Genomic DNA, 25,223 nt, shown 5'->3' on the forward strand with positions numbered 1-25,223 from the left:
TTAAAAATCATACACAAGTTTTATCAAATTAATTCTCTATTTTATGTATGAATTTTTATTCATTACAACAAAAAATGCATTTCAACAAGCAGTTTTATTTTTTAAATTTTCAGGAAAGATTTTTCATTGTTTTCAAAGATCAGGACAATGAAGAATTTGATAGAGAATTTCACAAGCAGATCCAGTGGGATGGGGACACCCCCCCCCCCCTCCCCCCAATATCTAAGATCAGTTTTGTTTCAATATAGTAGAAAAAGAGTAATAAAATACTATCCCCAAAATGCACCATTTCGATCAAGAAATTGTGAAAATTTCAAACACCACTGCCAATGCTTTTAACTAAATACATTTCAGTTCTGATGGAGGTCTGCAAATTAAATGTTTTTGCCCCTAAATTATGCCTCCCAGTATCAAATACTGAAACCGCCCTTGAATTTCCCATTGTAAATTAAGCCTCTATTAAAAATTGCACAATTGAAGGATCAACAGCCTTTTAGCTAGGATCAACAGCCTTTTGATGACTGTAAATAGTACAAATTTCTATTAAAATCACTGAACCTTATTTTCACCTAGAATTATGAACTGAACTTTCCACAAACTCTAAAGTTGTTGATTTATGATTTTTTTCAGTCTTTCTTGTTTTTATTTGTTTTATTATTTTTATGGATCACTCCCTTTTAAGCGGTTCCTAAAAGTGTTAAATCATATGATTATGGGGGCTAAAGGCCCATAACTCTAGCTCAATGATTTGTTTACAGATTTATTTTACAACATACTTTCAATAAATAGGCAAAATAAGTGAGTATCACTTAAATGAAAACCAACCATTGTTGTATTTAAAATGTGAATGACGGTCTTTAAAATCTCAAAGTCTCTTTTTGGCCAATATAAATTAATTGCTTTTCAACCATTTTTTAAATGGGGGTATTTTGTTGTTCATTAGATGAATGTTCATGCTCTTTCTTAATGCATAAGGGGCCATAAACATGAGTTTCTAGACGAACCACAATCAAGATCATAACATTTCTCCTTTTTTATAAGTCAATGTTTTACATCGAAGAATAAACTCAGTTCCTAGACAGTTCTGGACCGATATGCAAATACATACCAGTACACTAGATCAACATTTTTATTTGAGTCAATATTTGAAAGTGGCGGCAAAAAAAAAAGGATGTCGGGTTATGAAAATCCAGCAATGAATTGATAGTTGCCTTATTGTTGTAGTGTGCATTGTATTTGGGGAAGCAGCAGCTTGGTTAGTTAAGTTAATAAGAATTCCATCCTAACTTTTGAGTGTTTTTTGGCTAGAGTCCAACACCGGACACACTGTTCATCCAAGGTTAACTTTTATGTTAAATGCAAGGGTGTCTTGATAAGTCTTTAGATAAAATGGAGAGGGGTGAAGTTTGTGGGTAATCCTATACGAACATGGGGCATCGGTTAGTGTTTTAGTGATCATAGGTTCGAGCCCATCATTGGGCCCACTTTTCCTCACAGATTTACTGTTAACTGTTATTGTGGAGGTCATTCTTTGATAAAATACAAGTAATTATCAAATCACTCACCTTTATCACTCACAATTTTATCTTCCTAAGTAGAGTGCAACACAGCATTCCATTAAAAATGCTGACTTAAAACAGCCAAGTGTAAAGCAATATTATGGAATGCTGGTTGTTCCAATTTCCTTGTATCAAAAAATCTCCAATGTGTATAACCTGTCCAAGTCCTCGCAAGTATTACGATTGAATGGCACTGCAATTATTGTTTGGTAAATCAATCCATTTCAACCAGCTGCCCCAACATACGAGCACGGTCGTAAAAGTTTAAGATCGTCTGCATTTCATTATCGCTACCTTATTTTGTGCCACTGACTTGTCTGTCATTGACGGTTTCTGAAAGGGTCACGGACACTACGGACCATGGACATTACGGACCAGACACTACGGACCAGATTTAGGGACATTACGGACCAGATTTAGGGACATTACGGACCAGATTTAGAAATTTACGGACCATGATTTATATTGTTTTTAAACATTTTTTTTAATTATTCACTCATTGGTCTGAAATTTGTTAATAAATACTTGAATATTAGTGCTCAGTATGACAATTAATGTAACTGAAAAATCCCATGAAATTCCAATGTTAAACATCAATGTATGTTTAATAAAGTATAATGATAATTCGAATAATAATGAACGTAATATGTGTTTATCTTATAATTGTAAATGTGAATATTAATGTTTTCATATGTGATCGATTGCTTTCTGAAATAAAATTTGAATAGTCATATTTGTTTGTTTTCCGTTTCATCTGATTTAATTGAAAGTGCGCCGTTACAATGGGTTTTCACACTTTTATGATTGCCAATTAAAGGTTGTCAGTGTAATGTTTGTTTCTTTTGTAATATACCGCCGATAATTACGGATACAATTATAACTAATTAAGGCAACAGAAATTGCCAGTTTGAAAAATCAGTTTGCAAGAATTGCAACAAACACACATCGTTTATTGTTTATATGTAAACACTGATATGTTCTTATATGTGCTCGATTTATTTTGGTAAATAAACTGTTTTGGGTTCATGTAAACACTGACATGTTCTTATATGTGCTCGATTTATTTTGGTAAATAAACTGTTTTGGAACATATATCTTCTGTTGCTTTTAACTGATTTAACTGCCGATCTATTCGAATTTCACGCGATTTTTCACAGTTTTATGGAAGATATAACGTCATACTGAGCACTCGTATTCAAGTATTTATTAACAAATTAAAAACTAATGAGAGAATAATTAAAAAAAAATGTGTTTAAATCATGGTCCGTAAGTTTCTAAATCTGGTCCGTAAATTTCTAAATCTGGTCCGTAATGTCCCTAAATCTGGTCCGTAATGTCCCTAAATCTGGTCCGTAGTGTCTGGTCCGTAATGTCCATGGTCCGTAGTGTCCGTAATTCTTCTGAAAGTAGTGTTTCCATGGCCTCCATTTTAAATGGCTTATTTTAATCCAAGGGAAGTAACACGTTTATATTTATCGCAAGGATACAGACTGACTTCATATAAAACACTTCGTATCGCTATTCAAACCGACTACGTAGATTTTGTAGATTTAATTCTTATATCAATATGTAGGCGATATCAGAAACCCAGAAATATCTAACATTTTCCGGGAAATTAAAGCAATGCATTGTGGTAAATGGTGCAATGCATTGTGGTACTCGCTGGGCATGCGCACTTAAAACAAAGGGAGACAACACAGTGTCCACTCATTTCAAGGGCATTAATTCATCTAGCAACCATAGAATGGGCAGAACAGAGGCCGGATTCCGTGGTAACGGTAGACCGTAGAAGCAAAATTTACGCTTTGTATATTAAACTTGAGCGCGTTTAGTAGAAACAATGAATAAAATTAAGAACTAGAAATTACAGTTCAGTTCACCTTTAAGCGATCTTTGCTTTCTTGTTACCGTCCTAGAATGCACTTAAACGCGACACTGAAGTCCTGAACAAGAAATTGTGGCCTTCGCCTACTGGTTGTCGCACAAGTAGACATAATAGGCAGGAATATTTTGCATACATAAAAAATAAATATTTACCGCTCCCCAACTTTGAACATCACATAAATAGCCTAAGGTCATATCTCGTATGTTCCTAGTATGTGCCTATTTGGCAATGACACTTTGTGTGCAGCTGAGTACCAGTTTGTCCCCATATTTTGACTACTTTGCCGCGTTGTCATGGCAAAGTACATTAAATGTACTGTTCGGGACATTATTTTCCCTATTAGGTATATATTATGGCATCAACCAGAAACCGGAGTGACTTTATGCACAACTTAGGACTTGATTTGACCTGTTAGGTGCCAACTTGGACCACAAACTGTAGGATGAGGTCATATTCTTGTCACATAACATTATAAATAATATCGACTGTACGCTTTAGGCTGTCATGTATTGTTATACACGGGTATTTTTATCACTATATAATAAACATTCTAACAAAAAAAATGAATAAATTGCATGTTTGAAATTGAAGTAGTTGTCCTTTCCCCGCGTTGAACCTGAAACTTGCGACATTTATTCCTCATAACATATGAAGAGCAACAGTGACTTTTCAAGAAAATGACTTTATATAGTGTCCGAAATGTTTAACACAATCCGACCTATGGGTAACATCGCTGCGACCTTTGGGAGACATGTAATTATTTTACCAGATTACAAAATTTTCTTTTGCCCGAAATTTACTGTGTTTGAAAAGAATACAGTTCTGCATACGGGTTTTTATATTTACTGTTATCGCATTTGTTACTATTAAAGGACTTAGAAATAAATTGCCTTTTTAATTGCATACCCATGACATGAATATTTTACCTCTGCCTAAAAGTAAAGTATTGTTTAGGATCAGAAAATGCATTGTCAGTAACAGTAGAATGTACCATGCTATAATATGCCAATGAAGTTATGTTCATTTAACCTCTACCATCCGTTATAATGCTATTATATTTACATAATTAAATGTATAACTAGAAGCGAATTCAAATATCGCAGTATTGATTACTAAATTTTATCGCTGAAATAAATAAAACATACTAGTCGGTTGCATAATATCACGTTCATCGCAGAATCCCATCTCTGAGGGGATCTACCACAGGATAGAAAATAGAAAAATCAGGACAATACGAACATAATATAACTTTGTAACAACATTTAGAGTTTGAGGTTACCGGGCTTCTGCATTTAATGTAAATTAATACCGTGAGATTACAGCTGTAACACAATAACCCTGACACTATTGCTACTTTTTGTCCAAGGATTAAAAAGTTATTTGATAATGATGATCGGTGAAAAGCGGATTTCATGAAACAATGTGTTTCTTTATGGTATAATAAGTTTATAAACATAGATTTTGTGACGTCACGACATCTTAGTGATATGCGATTTCTGTTCATTAATGCAGTTTGAACGATCGGAGGCGCGAATACATACATACATACAGCATAAATGAACAACAATTTAAATCATTCTTTAAACAACATTAAAAACCGAAATAACGTTAATATATTTTGTTTCAAGAAACAATCTTAAATATAAATGTGATTAAAGGCATCTCATGCCTGGTTAAAAGAGTATCATGTGGAGTGACAACAGGCCACTATGTGAGGCTTAGGTCCGATTTGACCCTTAAATGTGCTTATTTTGACGGCAACTAGTCGGCAAATGTCACCTGATGCTCCTTACATGACTTATTTATCGCTTAAGTATGTATATCAGAGCGACCAAATGTAGGATGAGGTCAATATAGTTTCAGTTCATGCCTGGTATGTTCATATTGTGTGCTTACTAAGGCGATGACACGTAATGTACAATTGCGTATCAGTGTAGCCCCCTTATGCCTACTAGCCCGCCATGGCATGCCAATAGACACTATATGTTTAATTCAGAACAAGCATGTCTATATCATGATTTTTAATACCATAATGCGGATGTCACTTGAAGTTCAGGACTAGTGTGTCCCTATTATGGGGACTTGTACCACAAACAGTTGGATGAGGTCACTCTGTTGTCCCTTTAGATAAAATCGAGTTACCGAGTAAGGCTATTATGTATTAGTATACAATGTGAATTCTATAACTGAATAATGAACATTCTAACAAGAAAGGAATATATCACATGTACAAAGTCGCCCTTCCCTTCTACTCCCACCCCAACAAGCACTTTGAGCATGACATACGCGACATCTTTGGTCAGTAATATGTGAAGAACAACAATAATCTTTCTAGAAAATGCTTTAAAAAAGTGTCCGAAATGGTTTGGCAATCCGACCTTTGGGTTACATCGTTGCAACATTTTGAAGACAAAAAAGTATGTTACCAGACGGTTTAATCGATTGTAATCCAAACGGTATTATATTTAATAATAATTTGTTTTTCCAAATGTTTGATTTTGAATTTCATGTTATCCAATTTATTATTTTTGTAGATCCAATGTTCTGATGAGTGTAAACACAATTTTTTATATAAAAGGACATAGATGCATATTTACTTTTTTGCTGCATAGAAATGACATAAACATTTTACCTAGGCCTCAAGGACAAGTATTATTTAGGGTTTAGAAAAGTTATGGTCAGTAAGAGTAGTATGTGTCATGCTAGAATATGGCATACATGAACTATTTTCAGTAAAATGTAATTATCAATAATGGTGCCACAACACATACTTATGCTTATAATTTTAAACGTTTCTAAATGTCTCTCTCGTCTTTTAAGCGCGCTGTAGACTTAAGATTAATGTTTCCGCTTAAGAGGCAAAACATACTAGTCAGTTGCATAATATCACGGTCATCGCCGAATCTCATATTTGGCGGGTTCGTCTGAGAGTTCAATAGTGATTTGATAATAACGATGATCGTAGAATAGCGGATTTGAAGAACTGTTGCTTTTGAATGGTCTAATTAATACAGATAGGTTTTATTACGCAACAATTTCTTAGTGATAATGTATGTACCTTTTTTCTGTCGGTTTATGCAGTTTGAAAAATCGGGCACGCGCCTACATACGAACATACATACCGTATGAACGCACAGCAATAGTTCTTTTTCCTAAAAGTGACACTCTCATTCAAATTCAATCCATACACATGTATAACAAAGATGAATATCGAGAGAATAATATTTAACAACTCACTAATTAATGCATTAACGGAAAATATTAATGACTGATAACAGGATTGTAACCGTATATCCAAAGGCTTGAAACGCATGCATATTGAGTGACTGGTACCTCAGCGTTTGTGTTATGTTAAATAATGATATTGAAAAAGATCACTGAGTGGGTTAAAGTTTGTAAGTGCTTCCACCCGAACTGTATCTTAACCAAGTATAAAGGATCACCATAAAGCCCTTAGCGCATAAACACAGATGTGTTCGTCAAATGTCTAGGACACACTTGCAGGTTAAATATCAAAACTAACACTGTTGATAGAACTTATTTAGACTGAAGCTAGTCCGGGATGAACAATGCATTCTATGAGTTTCAACAAAACGTGAGTACATCCATCCATCCTGACCGTCCATTGTCCTGGCTGTATTTTGATAATTCATAATAGGATTTTCAAAACGGCTTTTCCATGAAGGTTCATCATTATGAGGGGACGTGGTGCACACATCAGCCAGGTCCTAAGGTAACAATCAGAGGTCAACAGTTAAATAGTACTGTTGATACATTCATTAACTAAGTACATAATAAATTAAGAGGTTCGATTTTCTTGCTTTTCAAAGTTGTTCGTAACCAAATGATATAATATTATAAACATAAAGGTTTTCGTCTAGGACTGGAATTTTCCTCTGATGTGCCTATTAGGGCGACAGCCATTGGGCGGAAGCAATAAATGTTCAGCTCGGACTGGAATTTCCCTCTCATGTGCCTATTAGGACAATAACCAGTAGGCGGAGATAGCTATAAATTCAGCTAAGGACTAGCAATTCTAGCTTATACGTTTACTAGGGCGACAAATGATGCAACATCCTAATCTGTTCACTTCGTGCATATTATGTCCCTAATATGTATTTATAAGGGCATCAAGCAGAACCGGGGTCACTTTGTGCACAATTCAGGACTTGTTTTGACCTGTTATAAGCCTACTTGGACCACAAACTGTAGGGTGAGGTCATATTCTTGTAACTTCATATAACATTACAAAAATGCAAATTGCATGTTTGAACCTGACACATGCGACATTTGTTACCCGTAGCATATGTCGAGCAAGAAAATGATTTAATATAGTGTCCGAAACGTTTAACACAATCCGACCTTTGGGTAACATCGCAACAACCTTTGGGAGACATAAAATTATTTTACCAGATGACAAAATTTACTGTGTTTGAAAAGAATACAGTTCTGCATACGGGTTTTTATATTTACTGTTATCGCATTTGTTATTATTAAAGGACATAGAAGTAAATTGCCTGTTTAATTGCCTACGCATGACATGAATATTTTACCTCTGCCTAAAAGTAAATGTTGTTTAGGATCAGAAAATTTTACCGAAAAGTCACTGTGTTAAAAAAAGAATATAGTTTTGCATACAGGTTTTTACATTTAATGTTATCGCATTTGTTATTTTTTTTTTTGCTTTTTATTTACTTTTAGTTGTTTTTGTTTTTGTGGGTTCAATATTCCTCTGAGGTGTAAATACATTTTAATATAAAAGGACATAGAAGATAATTGCCTTTTTAATTGCCTACGCATGACATTTATATTTTATCTCTGCCTAACAGTAAAGTTTAGGGATCGAAAAATATATTGTCAGTAAGAGTAGTATGTGCCATGTTAGAATATGGCATAGATGAATTATTTTCAGTAAAATGTTATCATTAGTAATGGTACTATAACATATATATATCTGTGTTTATAATTTTAAACGTTTCTAAATGTCTCTTTTATCTTTTAAGCACGCTGTAGATATTAGATTACTGTTTTCGGTTAATAGGCAAAATATACCAGTCAGTTGCATACTATCACGGTCATCGCAGTATCTCATATTTTGCGGGATTTGACCGAGGGTTCAATAGTGATTTGATAATTATGATGATCGTAGAAAAGCGGATTTTAAGAAAAACTGTTGTTTCGGAATGGTCTATTCTGTTCTGTTAATAAAGATTGATTTTATTAAGCCACGATTTCGTAGTGATAATGTATGTACCTTTTTTCTGTCTGTTTATGAAGTTTGAACGATCGGAATCCCGCATAAGTACGAGCCTACAAGCGGTATGAACGCACAGCAATGATTTGTACGTCAAATGTCAAGGACAAAATACAAGTTAAATATCAAAATGAATACTGTTGATAGAACTTATTTTGACTGAAATTAGTCCGGGTTGAAACTTTACCATGTATACAAGGATTTTCAACAAAACGTAAGTACATCAATCGATCCTGAGAAAACATTGTCCTGGCTGTATTGATCATACATTGTAGGATTTTCAAAACGGTTTCACAATTATAAGGCGACATAGCACACACATCATCTAGGCCTGAAGGTAACACTGAGAGGTCAACATTTGAAACAGTACTATTGAAAAATTAATTAATTGAGTACACAATAATTTGAGATGTTCGATTTTTTTTTAAATTTTCCAAGTTGATCGTTACCAAATAATATATCATTCTAAATATAAATAGTTTTCGTCTTACTGTTGAACTCAATGTTAGTCTGTGTTGCAATAACATGGAACATATTCTGACTGTGTCTGAAGCTTATTTAGCGGGCTTGACATGTCGCCACTTGGCGTCTATTATTGCCGTTGTTGAGTTTATAAAGGTCTGCCCGCACTCTATAGAGGCTGCGTTATTGCTTGACTCCGTCACAGCCCCAAGTGTGACTGAAACATATTTCTGAGGCCAAGGGGGGTGGGTTAATCCCATTTGTTTGTGGGAAATTTGCCAAATGAGTAACCGCGGACTCTACGATGAATGAAATATGTGGTCCCACAGCCCTGAATTTTGGATATGTTTTTTTTCATTGGTCTTGACTTGTTGTAATTTAGAAATTGGATAGCATGCGTGTCTTAAAAATCTAAAAGCTAGAGTACGGTAACTTTGATATTTTTAAAGGATGAGTAAGACTCGCGGACAGTTCATTGGCAAGAGAGTGTTCTGAGATCAGGACGTTTCGTCCAGTGTGCATACATATATAACAATGTGAACTGACCTATTTGTTGTTGAATTCCCAGTTGCCTCACTACTATCTGAATTATAAAACATCTTCAATACCAAAGAATATGTTGACATTTTGTATTGATTTATTTTTCTAGTTGTTTTTTTTTTCAAATGTTTATCTACATATTTATGTTGTTTTTGTTTGTTTTTGTTTTTCAAACGGCCCGCGTTCGATTGTTTTCCAATTAAGTAATCAAGTACGAGGTAATTATTACCCATACTGGACTATCTAGACATAAACATGTCGCCCCTAGTTCAGTGTATGCTCTTTTTCACTGGATATAATTTATTTTCTATATTTGAATAGTTTTTATTGAATGAATTAGGCGTGGGTCAAAAACCTACAATGTACTTAGACCCGAAGTTTACCATCAACTTGCATAGCATATACCATGTATTATTATGGACTTCTATTAGTACAATGGTTGTGTACAAGCTTTAAATGAGAAGAATTGAAAAATTGTTTATAATATATACATTTTTTCCGATATTTTTTTTCTTGATGCGTTTGTTTATTTGACGTTATGTTTTTGTGGTGACATGTATTTAATTGTTTATGGTTAGACCGATTTGCAAAATCATACTCTGAAATACCTCATCCTATCATGTAAAAACGAAAATAGAAAAGAAAAATATTTTTTTTGTCACCACAACGTGGATAATAGATCATCAAAATAATTGTAATAATAAGTGTTTGTTTACCGGGCTCGGTAGTGTTAAAAGCTGATTAATATATCGTTCTTTATGCCATGCATAAGTCCATAAAGTCCTTTTCGTTTTATACCATAATTTCAAACAGTAAAATATATGTGAAACACTGAATATTCTATAAGTTGTTCGAATTAGAAAAAATGGCATCTAGTACACTATATGAATTTATTATAGACTTAAGGACAATATACCTGCCAATGAATGAAACGGTTGTGTCTTAAATACAGAATCCTTCACGTTCTTACGTCAAGTTATGCGAAATCAAAGATTGAAGTAAATACATAAAAGTTGATGATATGCTTGTCACAAGATTTTCAGGACATTCGTACTTAAGGACCTATGCAAATTTATATGTCCCAAAAGTGCAAATTGTTTTAAATTTTCAACCGATAATCTCTGCTCAGTGTAAGTCGTCTGGTTAAGAACTTAAAAAGATTATGAATACAATTCAAACAAATGTAAATAATCCGTAAAATTATGTTAGCGTTATTGTTCTGTTCTTCCCTCTATTTTGTTGCAGGAAATATGGCCTTTGTAAGCTTCATGTAAATAACGATATGATCTTAAGCGATCCTTCCTGAAGAAGTAATAAAAATCAATGTATATTGTATGTCGCTTAAACGTATTTCATATGAAAGATCTTTTCCATGTAAATTAAATAAGGATTTCGTTTAAACCTTGATAATTATAAAACATACGTTTTTATTTCCGACTCAGTTATTTATTCAACGTATTGATTTAGATATATCATTGGTGTATAATTGAGGTAAAAGTCATGTTAAGAAACACGAATAAACCTTACATAAACACAACTGTGCATTTACTGCTAGAACGTGTTTGCAAAGTGTTTGTTATGTGTTAATTAGTCTTTAAAACATGCAGTAAATGCCTTTCAATAATATAACAGTGATACACCTCTTCGTCAGTCAAAATAAAACAAAATCTTATGTCAAATGGTCAATAGGTTTGTCAAGCATTATGTTCTGTGTGTACCGAGGACTTTTCTAAACTTGTGATAAATCTTTTTCCGTTACAGGGATTTCAATAAAAAAGTCGAATCAATTTCAATTTAGGCCTCATTATCTTGTATAAAATTCCGTTCCTGTGATCTCATTCTTTTCGTTTCTTTTATACTTCAACGTTTGTCTCGACTTCTATGGTGTAACCATAACCTGGGTTTAAGTGAAAACGTCAACCCCCAGTTATTTGGTGTCCAAAAGTCGCCAGCGTATTTATGTGGTCCCTTGTTATTCGAATACAAAACAAAATAACCAATTTTAAAGGTTTTACTGACTAAGAATTGTTTCAGGAACAATATAATCCCACAAATTAGTAAAAAGAGTTGAAACTAAACTAGGTGTCGTGCAACCAATGAACACATTCTTAATATCTGAACAATTAATATTTGTAGTCGGACTCCTCTGGGAGAGCAATCGTGAAACGAATGAGTATGTCTGGAAAATTGAAGTTCGATTTGTAATTGAAATAATTTCTATAAATTGATGGGAAAACTATATAAGAACCATTTTTGAATAAATTAAATTGTTCCTAGATTCATTTTGATACATATTTAAATGAATCTTTGAATCTCAAACGTTCAAAATATCTTATATTTGTTATACATCGTCTACCCCCCCCCCCCATTTATATGTGTTATGCCAATGTTTAAAATACAATTCTACTTAATTAATGTCTGGAGCCGTATGATAATTAAGTATGTAAACCCCTTCTAAGGGGCGTAGGTTAGAAATGGGAAAGAGGGGCAACCTATCACCTTTATTAACCACAAAGTGATCGACACAAGGAAGAAGTTGTTCGACCGCATACACGATGGATTCAAGAAAAAAACGGTTAGTGGCAATATCAATTTGATATTCAATCTAGGGAATGTTCGTGTGTCGCTTTGTTTAAATGGGGTATAGATACGCGGAAAGATGATGTACAGACAGTCTTGGCCTCGCGTCAGGACCTACCGCCTGGGGCGAGTGTTGTACCTTCTTATCTTATATTGTGCATTTTCTCGCCTGCTGTAACCGCTTTTATACCGTATCAAATATTCAAGAATAATTCTCAAGTGCACCTTTAAATCTTTTTTAGAGAGATTAACTGCACTACATTCATTAAAACAAATGGTGGTTGTTTCTCAAGTGAAATAATACGTTACTGATTTGTTTTGCAGTCATTATTTTCTTGGAAAAAAAGCCTCACATAATTATTTCGATTGGTTTAACAATCAAACAGATAAGAGTGAAACTTACATATATTCATAGCATTTCAGTTTTTTTTTTCAAATTGAAAACATAATAAATTAACAATGTATATAGATTTCACTCTTTTTTAGTTCTGAAATGATTTTGAAAAACGCACGTGCACTAGGTGTTTTAAGGAATGCCATAACGGTAGATATTAGCAAAGAGTGGTTTCTATTTGTTATTTAAAGTATAGGAACAGTGGGTTTGCAACGACAAGTCTGTTTAAGTCTGAGAAGAAAACGTATGTAATCGCAGACAACATTACACCAGAGACATATTTAAAATCCAATCGCCAGGTCTTCCTCCAAGTATAGGGCCGTCGATGTCTGACCCTCCATCAGACAATCGTTTTGGCATTGGCATAACAGGATGTGGACATCATACACAACAATTTCAACTTTTCGTATTAAACTATTACTTAAATGAGTCATTCATGCTGCATTTTGCATATAGTCATAATAACTTGTAATTTTTATACCCGTTTCATAATTAATGATGTTCTTCCAGTACACGAAAATGAAATAGGCTAGCTGCTAACTACGCGTTTGGATAACAGGGCACGTTTTTGGCATACATTATCCCGCCGGAGGATTTATTCCGACAACCATCGCATTGCTCATCGGTATCGCCATATATAGGGAGAAAATACCGAAATACACGGTTAATAGCTTGTCAACGTTTTCCGGGTGGTTTCGTGGTCTTGTGTCACACTAGTCAATCCAGGGACAGCAGTTTCTATTCCCAACCGCAACACTAATATACTAATCATCTTCCGGGATGGACGTTAATCGGGGTCCCGTGTGACAGTGCTACATTTTGCGGCACGTCAAAGAATTGGATTGGCTCAAACCAGGTTTTTATTGTGTCTGTGCACCATTCTCGAATTATTTTAAATAACTAACACTCTTACCAGAGCACTCGTCGAATGGGCAAGGCTCGAGTGGGAGTTTAAAGAAGCTTACACACCAACTGGTGGTTGAGGCAATTCAGCAACCCAGTCAAACAATGCTGCTTTTTTACAAGAGTAATGCAATGATGAAAACGGCAATAGAGCATGTCATTGGACAAACAACATGTATGTGGTTTATTAATAATGGCATAGATTTTGTTGTTATTGTTTATTAAGGTTCATAAATCTTCGTCTTAGTGTGAGAGTAAGATCACAACCTAGCCCGACTTTAAATTAAAATTAGCTTCAAATATTGTTATGAACACAGCAAATAAAATGCAAGAAATAATAATTTGACAATATATTGAAAGGATTGAGGAGATGGCTACATAAATCATGGTTACCGAACTGGCATCTTAACGTTGTCAGTAGGACTAAAACATTCGAACAGGGTCTGCCGTGAGACACTCAGATCACTCTACCGACTCCGACTGAGTTAAGTAGTCAAATTACATTATATATAATATTGAACCTTTCGGCGACATATACAGTACAACATTTGGGGTACTTCTCCCAAAGGTTGTACTTTTTCATGAACATCCGGCGCTTTACCTTTAGGCGACAGTCAAAAATTGTATATTCTGTATGGCTAGTATTTTGGGAAAAAAACATCATTAATTATGCTTTACTACATTTATTTATGCATATTTTATGAAGGAATATGCAAAGGATATATTATTATAGGATATATAGCATGTAATGATAATGTCTTCCAAAGGTTGTTCAAATAGGCAAAATGTCCCAAAGGTTGAATTTGTATATATATATATATATATATATATATATATCAGAATAATCATTTTGGTATACTGTATGTAACACCTGAATAAATGGTACAGTAACTGGACGAAGTTAATTTTGTATATCCGGGGTCGGTTACACAATACCAACACTACTCACTACTAAAATAACAACATCATCATCAATATCATCATCAACAACAGCAACACTTATTCTAACTCTACATCTATTTATGTTGCTGCTTCAGCTAGTACTATGATTACTTCCACATTTTCTACTTATGTTTTATTATACTTATATTTAGCAAAGTTATAGTTTTTCAGTTTGAAAAGCTTCTTTGTTTTAAGTTTAAACACGAAATTCACTTTTAATTAAAAGATAATAATTACACAATAAATTAGAAAAGAAATTAAAAACATAATGTTCTGGCACAGGAAATGATCCTCTACCACATCCCTAGTACAACGGCAGACAGAGGGGCTTTGTGTAAAATATAATCACAGCTTATAATCATGGCTCAATAGTCAACATTGTATCGAAAGTAGTTGATATTGAAATGTTTCATATCGACAAATCAGGTGAACATACATGACTTATCTTTTTGTCGACACTTGTTCACATTAGGCTGAAGATAGATCAGAAGCGTTCAAGAGACCTAATGCAGCCAGTAATTGATTTCGTCACTCGTAAATATAAACAAATAAACTGTCCAAACAAGGGAGAGAGGGGATTACAAAATATTCTTTGCTGGGTACGTCGTTATGGTGTCCAGTGCATTTTAGGTTTGAATAAGAAGGCCATAGAAATAAAAAAAAAATAGTTTGGTTCCAGTGACATGCCTTAAAATGCAGGTAGGTCTAACAGATTTTATCATTTTTAGGAGAATATTTGTACGTTTAGTTTAATGGATGCGTCTCTGCGCCATGTATGCATTACGTTTTAATTTAACACATCTTGTTCGTAGTTAAACCATTTGGTACCCTATATTTGAACCAAATTGCTTGCACTAATATTCGGAGGTGTGTCGAATCAATGGAACCGAACCTTTTTGGGCTAAGAGTCATTGTTTAAACAAAGAGGGACAAGAGAAAACAGCCAACGAAATCTTGTTTTTATTTTAATTTGGTTCTGTTTACAAAAAACGGTGTCGAAACCAGCATGAAAGGGTCGCACATTAACCTGCAGAAAACATGCTGTTAGTTCAATGTTTATACTGTAAGTCTGTTTTATCGGCTAAAAGCGTCATCATACTAATGTATTAACATTTACCTAAAACAGCATACAATAAAGCCACAGGAATTATGTGACAGCTGTTTGCATACGATTTCAGACATTCAGAAAAAGTATTGTTTACAAAGTAAAGCATTGACCGAATTCCACTCAACGGTTACTTGCCATTGACGCACTGTAATCACTGCCACCGCGCATGCCATGTGATCATGATCAAAAACCACATTACTTCATTTCAAAAGTTAACATGTTACTTCATTTGAAATAAATGTCTATTTCTTACTTTTAAACAACGTTATTTAAATGATTTTTTATAGAATATTGCATAAATATGTGTCATTAGAAATAATATGTTGGTAAACAAACATATGTAGCTGAAATCCAGGTATTGCCGTACGTGGTGGAAAGGACCTTCATTGCTCGCCAAGGAAGAAAACTGCGTTGGAAATTACGTATTGGCTTTTCATTATTATTTATTGAGCGAAATCATTTTATCAGCAGCAGGATGACAGCTCCAAGGGCAACCCAAACACTGGCCTTGTGGTTGGAACCGGCTGCGCTATCTGAAAATGAGTCACTTATTGATAAAATGCATCTTAAAAAATACAAGCTCTGTAACATCAGAATGAAACAATCTATGTACACTGACCCTTACTCGATTTTAAGTTAAAAAAGACATGTTTTAATTCAGCTGTCCTAAGATTTTCAAGACACTTCAAATAAATTTACAGCAAAGCTTAAATTACGAATGCAGTGGTAATATTCCAACAAGAATACACGTTATATCTATATTCGTAAACAGATTCACTGCCGTCGAATAATATAAAAAATGGGCATATTTTTAATCAATTAGAAATATATTTAAACCGCGAAATAAAAACGTCATAAGTTTTGTATCATTTCGAAATATACCAATTTGCCAACCTGTGAAATATGTTTTACACAGAAAGTAACTTAATTTGTGTTTGAATATTCCCATGACCTACACGACATGTGACCTTCACCATGGATGTCTCAATTTTAGTTTTAGTCACGTAATAATATGACGTCATAGATCCCACTGAAGTCATTATACCTGAATACCCATATCTGCTTGTCGCGGTTATAGGTTAACACTCTTTGTACAATTATACGACGACTTTAAGATGATTACCTTCGCAAAACCCGCCATTGTTGGCGTAGTACCCTGCATTACAGGCACATGTCAATTGTCCACCCTCGACAGGAAGACAGCTTGCATTGGACACACACTCTTCTGTACTAGATGTTTCTCTCTTTTTCCGAAGAACAGTCGTAGTAATTTCTTCTTGAGTGGTTTCAGGTGGGTTTGTTACATCATATGTTGTCGTGTCTGGTACAGTGGTTGAAGGAGCGGGTTGTGTTGTCGTGTCTGGTACAGTGGTTGAAGGAGCGGATTGTGTTGTCGTGTCTGGTACAGTGGTTGAAGGAGCGGGTTGTGTTGTCGTGTCTGTTATAGTGGTTGAAGGAGCGGGTTTTGTTGTCGTGTCTGGTACAGTGGTTGAAGGAGCGGGTTGTGTTGTCGTGTCTGGTACAGTGACTGAAGGAGCGGGTTGTGTTGTAGTTTGTGTGTTACCCCCCGTCGTTGCTGCTGGCACGGTTGTCGTCGGGTTTACGCCTGCAGTTGTTGTTGCATCTGGCGGAGCTGTTGCTGTTGTTGTCGTTGCGGGGGTCGTCTGCTGTATCGTGCAGGTCCCTGACGCACCTTGAAAATAAAGAACCATTCAGAATTTGTAATAGTTTATGCAACAATAACAAATTATCATATTTTTTAACATTGGTAGTACATGCACATACCTTTTACTACTAGTGTTTGAACAGTTTTTGTAATATTTCAGACACATTGGTAATTCTAGGAGATATATGAAGACAACATAACAGTGTTTACCATCAATGCATAACGCTACACGGTATAAAGGTTATGCTATAACATACAGAAATCAATACTTACCTATTTTACACAGATCCTGTTCACAGACAAACCCGCCCGGACAAAGGTTCGTTGTATCGCAGGCCCTGTTCACTGAAAAGGAGTGTGTATAAGCTTATTTATACTCGCACTAGGTTAATGCCCATTCGGGTTAGTCAATTCAGGTTTTTGGAGCAAAGTGCACGACAGAATGTAAACCTGGTTGGAGCTATCCTGGTTCTATAACGTACACATGCGTATAGCTCTGTTACATTGGACCCGGATTTATCGTCACTTCCGGAAGACTATACGTATTTTTTATGTGGTGTGTGGGGAACCGACTCCTGGATGGACAGGAAAGTGTTGACGCGGAATCACGTGACTTCAAAGGGGTTCTCACATAAGTCTCCACGGGTCACAACCGATGTAAACAAACAAGTAAGTCATGGTTACTTCGAAATAATATTTTTGACAAAATATTATGAACAATTCTCCTAGCTTTTAAAAGACTGTACTATCTGCTTTTACAACTTTTTTCAACCGTGGTTACCGATATGAGAACCCCGTTGGAGTTTTTTGTGCATTTATGCTGAAAGAACGCGGAAGGGCAAGCGAGCAAATGACCAAGAAGCGCTAACGCGCTTTATGGAAATTGCTCGCGTGCCGTACTGCGTTCTTACAGCATAAACGCAATAAAAATGAGAACAATCATTAATTGACACTTTACTTTTCATGTTCACACTTGTCTTCATCAATACAAATATCGAAGGTCCTGCATATTTGTTTTCGTTGGAAATCTAGACAAACTCTTTATCATAACAGCATCATAAATTTTATCCTTGACGATCCCGTGAAAATCGGAAACCGCAGCTGTATACTTTGCATTGATTCAATATACTTTCGACGCTTAGTGGTATGTTTTTGTTTACAAATAAACCTTGTTTAAATAACAATTCTCTAACTCTAGGCATTATTTAGCTCTTGTTCTGTAATCGAACAATTTCTTGGCGATCGATCGTGCTTTTCTGCTTTTTAAGTCTAAACATGGTTAATGTTTATATTTCTAACAATTGGTGTTGGACCTTATGTTTCAAACTGCCCTTCGATAAAGAAAACCAACGTAATTGCGCTCGTACACCGCACTTGTCAAATGGAGTGACGTACACTGCAAATATATGGGAAATTCCTTTTTAAAAGATTTTTTTTCTATTTTTTTAAAAGATTATCATATATATATATATATATATATATATATATATATATATATATATATATATATATATATGTGTGTGCATTACAAACTGTCTCAAATACCATGGCCTATTTGTAAAATATGTAAATGTACTTTAAAAAAATAAATAAGTAATTCAATAGCTCCGATCATCCGACAATTGTTTATGCGCTCATTTTTAATTTGACCAAGACAGGTTGAGTTCATTTACCAGCCTGAGAAGATGTGATAATTAATCGTTACTCGAAAAGACAAAGACAAGACATTGTATAAATTAAAAAAATAAATAATAATTTGCCGAAAAAGGCCGCTACGCCAGAAATACAAACATTAAAGAAGTAAGTCATAAGACCAAAGTAGTTATACGTCGCGGCCAAATGCCCTTAACACATTTAAAAAGGCATTTAATATTACATGTAAATTGCAAACTAACACAAACAGAATATTAATAGTAATAATAAGTATTCAGTGCGAGAGGGAAATGTTTTTTAAGTCAAATACTGGACGTCTGGACGAGACGAAATTAAATTGAACAATGACCAGATCGGATTAACACAAAGCGACTATGGGTGACTGCGCATAAAAGTTATCTTAATTATAACATTTTAAGCTAAAATGTGGTAAATTATTGATTTTCCTTGGTTTTCTTAACAAATATATGATTTCCGTTCATGCGTTACATTGCGCTACCAAGCATGTTTTAAGATTCATGCTCGTGATTATAAAATTCATGCTTAATCGTGATTGTTTATTTCATGATTGGTCGTGATTGTAAAATTCATACTTAATCGTGATTGTACGCAGGTTGTTATATTCATGTTTGTGATTGACAGACGCATGCTCGTGATTATAAAAGTCATGCTCGTGGTAGCCAAAAAATATGCTCGTGATTGTATGGTTTATGCTCGTGATTTCAAAATTTATGCTCGTGGTTGTAAAATTCATGCTCGCGATTGTAAGTTTCATTTTACTGTTAGAAAGATTTTTGCTCGTGATAGGATGATTCATTCTCGTGGGTGTAAGACTCAGGGTCGTGATTGTAAGATTCATGCTCGTGATTGTAAGACTCATGCTCGTGATTGCAAGATTCATGCTCGTGATTGTAAGATTTATGCTCGTGGCTGTAAGACTCATGCTCGTGGTTGTAAGATTTATGCTCGTGATTGTAAGATTCATGCTCGTGGCTGTAAGACTCATGCTCGTGATTGTAAGACTCATGCTCGTGATTGTAAGACTCATGCTCGTGATTGTAAGACTCATGCTCGTGATTGTAAGATTCATGCTCGTTGCTGTAAGATTCATGCTCGTGGCTGTAATACTCATGCTCGTGATTGTAAGACTCATGCTCGTGATTGTAAGATTTATGCTCGTGATTGTAAGACTCATGCTCGTGATTGTAAGACTCATTCTCGTGATTGTAAGATTCATGCTCGTGATTGTAAGATATTGCTCGTGATTGTAGGATTCATGCTTGTGGCTATAAGATTCATGCTCGTGATTGTAAGAATCATGCTCGTGATTGTAAGATATTGCTCGTGATTGTAGGATTCCAGCTCGTGGCTATAAGATTCATGCTCGTGATTGTAAGATTCATGCTCGTGATTGTAAGATATTGCTCGTGATTGTAGGATTCATGCTCGTGGTTGTAAGATTCATGCTCGTGATTGTAAGAATCATGCTCGTGATTGTAAGATTCATGCTCGTGGTTGTAAGATTCATGCTCGTGATTGTAAGATTCATGCTCGTGATTGTAAGATTCATGCTAGTGATTGTAAGATTCATGCTCGTGATTGTAAGATTCATGCTAGTGATTGTAAGATTCATGCTCGTGATTGTAAGATTCATGCTTGTGGCTATAAGAAACATGCTCGTGGTTGTAAGATTCATGCTCGTAAGATTCATGCTCGTGATTGTAAGATTTATGCTCGTAATTGTGAGACTTTATGCTCGTTGCTGTAAGATTCATGCTAGTGATTGTAAGATTCATGCTCGTGATTGTATGATTTACGATGTTTTAATTATCGATTATTCTGTTCACAGACATTAAATTTTGACTAATAGATTACTTTCCTTATTTTTCCTGAAAATACATTTATGATTTATTAATAACAAAACATAATGGGCACAGAACCATATAGGAATCGATAAGTTTTGTGCGTTGATAATTATATTCGTCGGGAGAGCTAACGAATGTCAAATACGAATACATTCTTGAAAAACTTATTTCACAATGGCTGTAAAAGAAATGGTTTGTTTTAAAGAAACTGACAATTGACAAAATATCTTACCTTCTGCAGAAACTCTACACGCCAACACAGCAAGCAGCAGAATGTTCACAAATCCCATTTTATCTGATAGTACAGAATTATTGAAAATTAGCATGTTGATAAATAATATTGTGTTCACAACTACCAGTTTAATTAAGTGTGAACATTTCAAGACTTAAATCGTTGTAAAATTAAAGTGACTTGTAAGCGTTTTTGTTTTATTTTAAGAATTTGAAGTATAAAAATAATTGTTCGCTTATTTTTCAGACGCCCAAAGTTCCTAAAATCTAATTTGAATTTAATATACCTTCTTTAAAGATTACAACTCATAACCTATCCGTTTCTGTCTGACTCGCGCTATGGACTCGATCCTTTATACCACTTTCTGAAAGCTTTTAATTTATTGATGGGGCTTAATGACCATAAAAATAGTTTTAGTATTTTTATTTCTAAATTTTAAAATTTAACTTGTGTTTGAGAACTACCAGTAATTTTAATGCTGTCGTAATCTTTATGGGATCCTTGAGTGTACGTAAGTCGACCGCATTGTATTTGTTTTGTAAACATTGCAATCGCCAAGGAATCAGACTAAATCGTTAGCAGTGTGTATATACCACGTGATACGTTGCGTCATAAATGCTTCGTCGGATTGCAGTATTTTGCTTCGAATGATGACTAAATAGAAAGATTATAAACGACTATAACGTTAATATTCTATGGCCGAGAGTGTTAGATAGGTTCATCCAAAACCGAGATTAGGGTGTTTTGCGGAAACGAGGTTTTTTTTTACTCCGAACGGTTTCAACAAGGGAGGTAATTGTGTGATGACAATAAAAAATAGTTCCATACGGGTCTTTGTTTTATTTTTGCCCGTGGGCAAGATAAGGATTTCCAGCATGGCCAAATTCTTAGATCTTCTTATTAGGCCTAAAAAAATATGTCTGTTTCGGGTAACCCGACCCTACCTATAAAAATGCGCAGACCCTATATATTTTTCTCGTTTCTGGGCAAAAAAAATATTCGTTAGCGAATAGAGAGTTACGAACGGCGGATAAATGCAGATTTTAATCAGAATTATTGTTAATATGATAAAACAAAGTCAGGCAATGACAATAATGTAGGAAAGACTGCCATGTGCATGAAAACACTCTGAACTTGACAGATTTTGAAAAAAAAAATGTTTTAAAAAAAATCCCTACCTACCCTACCTAGAAAGTTTGGGAATGTTACCCTTAACAAACAATCATTATTTTTAGGCCTTAGAGGTGGAAGATAACTTCTTCTACACCTTGGGCGGTATTACAGAAGCATCTTATAAAAATTGTGAACAATTTTAAACTGAAGTGTTAGATTTTGAACTGCTATATTTCTTGAATAAACTAATTATTTAAATGGTTCTTTTAGTATTTAAAAACTGAAGTTTCCATATTTTAACCGCAGATTATTCAATAAAACGTAAAACTTTCTAGCTGTGGAAGTTTCAGTTTTAAAAGCCTCAAGTATACTCATCAGTTTATTAAAACAGTTAAAGCAATTGTTGAATTTAAAGAAAGGTACAGGTTTACTTCTAAGATTTAATTGGACTCTGGTCACTCCATAGTATTGACTCAGCAGTTTCTTACCAGCGACCTAATCATTCTAATACGCTATAAAAATTTCATGAACTCAGTCTGATCAGACCATAAAGTTCGAACCGAATAATGATGGGCGTATAATGGGTATCTCTTTAATTTTCAACTGAGGCATCTTTATGGCAAGGCGACTTCAAGGTTTACCTACTTTGGCCACGGGTTGACATATTAACTTGTACTCAGTGTGGCTATAAACTATCGTGACTTCTGAAAATGTCGTAAATTTGATTGCATGAGACGTTTCTCAAGTGAATTTGTTCACTAAAAGTGTCGTTGTCGGATCTCAAGTGACTCAAACGAGTTGCGTAGGTCTATAGGATTTATGTCAGTTGCCACTAGAGTATATTTTAAATATACCATTTACGTAGAAAGTAATACTAAGCGGGGTTGTATGTGTGTTAATTTAAACAGACCTGCAATAATATATCTCTTAGACGGTTCGCAAACTATAACCCGGTTTCGTATTTTTTCACACGATGTCAAAATGCCGGTAAATTGGAATGAAATTGGGCCGAGTCGCCATAACTTTGTTTAAGTTAACAACGAAGTTAATTTCACCGTTGTGAACTTTTAAACACGAAATATGATTGGTTAATTTATTTTAATACGAACAGCTGTAACAGATGTCTCAAATTCTATTTATTTAAAATATCGCAGATAACAAGTGTTTTCTTCAAACAACCAGAGTAGTAACGATTATAAAGTTAACAACGAGGAAGTTAACAACGTTGTTAACGTAAACACAGTTCTGAACAGTCGGCCTTGTACCTGTCCGCTTTGCCGACATTTTGAAATCGTGTGCAAAAATACGAAACCGGGTTATCTAACACAGTTTGTAAAGATCTGAAGTTGAATAGAAAAAAGATAGGCGAAACGTTAACTCAAGAAATCTTTAAAATAGTATTCTACATAGAAAATAAATCATTCTCATCACTGTATCTTTTCGATTGAAACTCCTTATTGGCAGTAACCATAAATGATGAAAAAAAATGCAATTTTGTCAAAAACAAATTAAAAACATATATTTCTAACGATTTTTAACTTGTGAATTTGTGGCCACGTAGCTGTTAATAGCTTAAGGAATATAAAGGCTTAGACAATTTTTTTTTATCTGTACACAAATATGTACTTTTTTGTTTTGATCGTCATAGTGAAATGATTTAAAAATTATAATACATACTTGGGTCAGGTACTCGCCAGAGTGAAGTAGGCGGACAACCACCCAGTGTGGCTCACTTCCAACCCAACTCAGTCTATTATTATGAAAAAAGACCGTTCAAAGTAATGAGTGTCAAAATTAATACTATAGTCACAAATCTGGGTTTTTATTAACTCTTATCATACCAGATGACTATAAATTAATACAATATAATTCATCCTTAAAAATCTGCTATATTTATCTTTATGATAAGGCTACTTTTTTATTTGTTTACACAAACACCTCCAAAATAGAGGATAGGTAGATAGGCGACTTTCTTCTGCTTTTTGAGAATCGGATCTGGGATTGAGTACCAAAGCGATCAATCAGGGTATCACACTATTGTTAACAAAACAAATATAAAATGGTCGAAATTTAACATGTTTACTCAAGAAATGCACATTATTGAGGAAATACCGAAAAAAAAAATCACATTAAGGCAAAACAAAAAGTGCTTGGTCGGTCAGGTCAGTGGAACAACACACATGATTTTTTTTCACCTTATTTTTTTATTTCTTTTTATTTGTCTTGGAATGAGCCGATTTTTACGTCTGCGATTGGATCTTTTGTCAGCAGTCTTATATCACAAGACTGCTGACAAAAGATCCAATCGCAGATTTTCATATTTCCGTTCGAAAATTAATGTTTAATTTATGGCTAAAAGCGTTACTAACGGTTTAAAAAAGACTGTACACCAGATTGACACCAAAAACAGTTTTTTACTGTAACGAATATGAGGACAATTATTTAATAAAATATTTTACTCTTTGATATCATAATTGAAAAAAAAAAATACCAAAATGTAAAAAAAAATCGAGTCGGAGACCGGGTTCGCCAAATTGCAGTCCAGTGTTGAATCCACTGTGCTATGAAGGCTTACCCTTAACTTTGGAATATTTCAGCTATATACCTAACTTAGTAATATCACGTGATAACATCGGCTAGCCAATCACGCATAAGGAATGAATTCTACTAGGTAGACATACATAGTAATCTTTTTTAATGAAATACAAAAAAAACTGCGAATATTTCTTTTAATTGTAAACTATGTGGTACTTCAGTTAGTAAGTTTCAATGCATTGTACACATCGATACCAAGTTTATGTCAGTTTTCGAAAATTTTCTTTTTATCCCGCTATTTCATCATACGGAGTACAGCCCCTTTAAGACAAATGCATAAAACATCATTATTTTTAACTTAAATAAAAACATCTGCGATCTGATTTTTGTCAGCAGTCTTATATCACCGGTTTGCAGATAATTACGCAAAAATTGGCTTATTCCAAGACAAAAAATTAAAAAGTTGTCAAAACGTTCAATCTGTGAGAGTGTAGCTTTAAGCCTTTACCGATATTTCTATGATCAAAGATCT

The 25,223-nt window shown here is 34.5% G+C and overlaps 1 protein-coding gene across 2 annotated transcripts; it reads right to left on the reverse strand.

Annotated features, from left to right (window-relative positions):
• Positions 1 to 15,478: 15,478 nt before the first annotated feature.
• On the reverse strand, positions 15,479 to 21,379 carry LOC128218520 (salivary glue protein Sgs-3-like). 2 transcript variants are annotated; one of them, XM_052926199.1, is made up of 5 exons: positions 21,330 to 21,379; positions 21,044 to 21,106; positions 17,567 to 17,638; positions 16,751 to 17,320; positions 15,479 to 16,160 (listed from the first exon to the last, which is right to left on the reverse strand). In XM_052926199.1, the coding sequence occupies exons 2-5, from the start codon at positions 21,099 to 21,101 to the stop codon at positions 16,084 to 16,086; spliced, it is 777 nt and encodes a 258-aa protein (XP_052782159.1). In that variant the 5' UTR covers positions 21,102 to 21,106; positions 21,330 to 21,379; the 3' UTR covers positions 15,479 to 16,083. The 2 variants fall into 2 exon arrangements, with proteins under 2 accessions (XP_052782159.1, XP_052782158.1); XM_052926198.1 differs by lacking the exon at positions 21,330 to 21,379 and having other exon boundaries at positions 21,044 to 21,187.
• Positions 21,380 to 25,223: the final 3,844 nt, after the last annotated feature.

Source organism: Mya arenaria, chromosome 14, assembly GCF_026914265.1.
Source record: "Mya arenaria isolate MELC-2E11 chromosome 14, ASM2691426v1".
In the NCBI taxonomy this organism is placed as follows: domain Eukaryota; kingdom Metazoa; phylum Mollusca; class Bivalvia; order Myida; family Myidae; genus Mya; species Mya arenaria.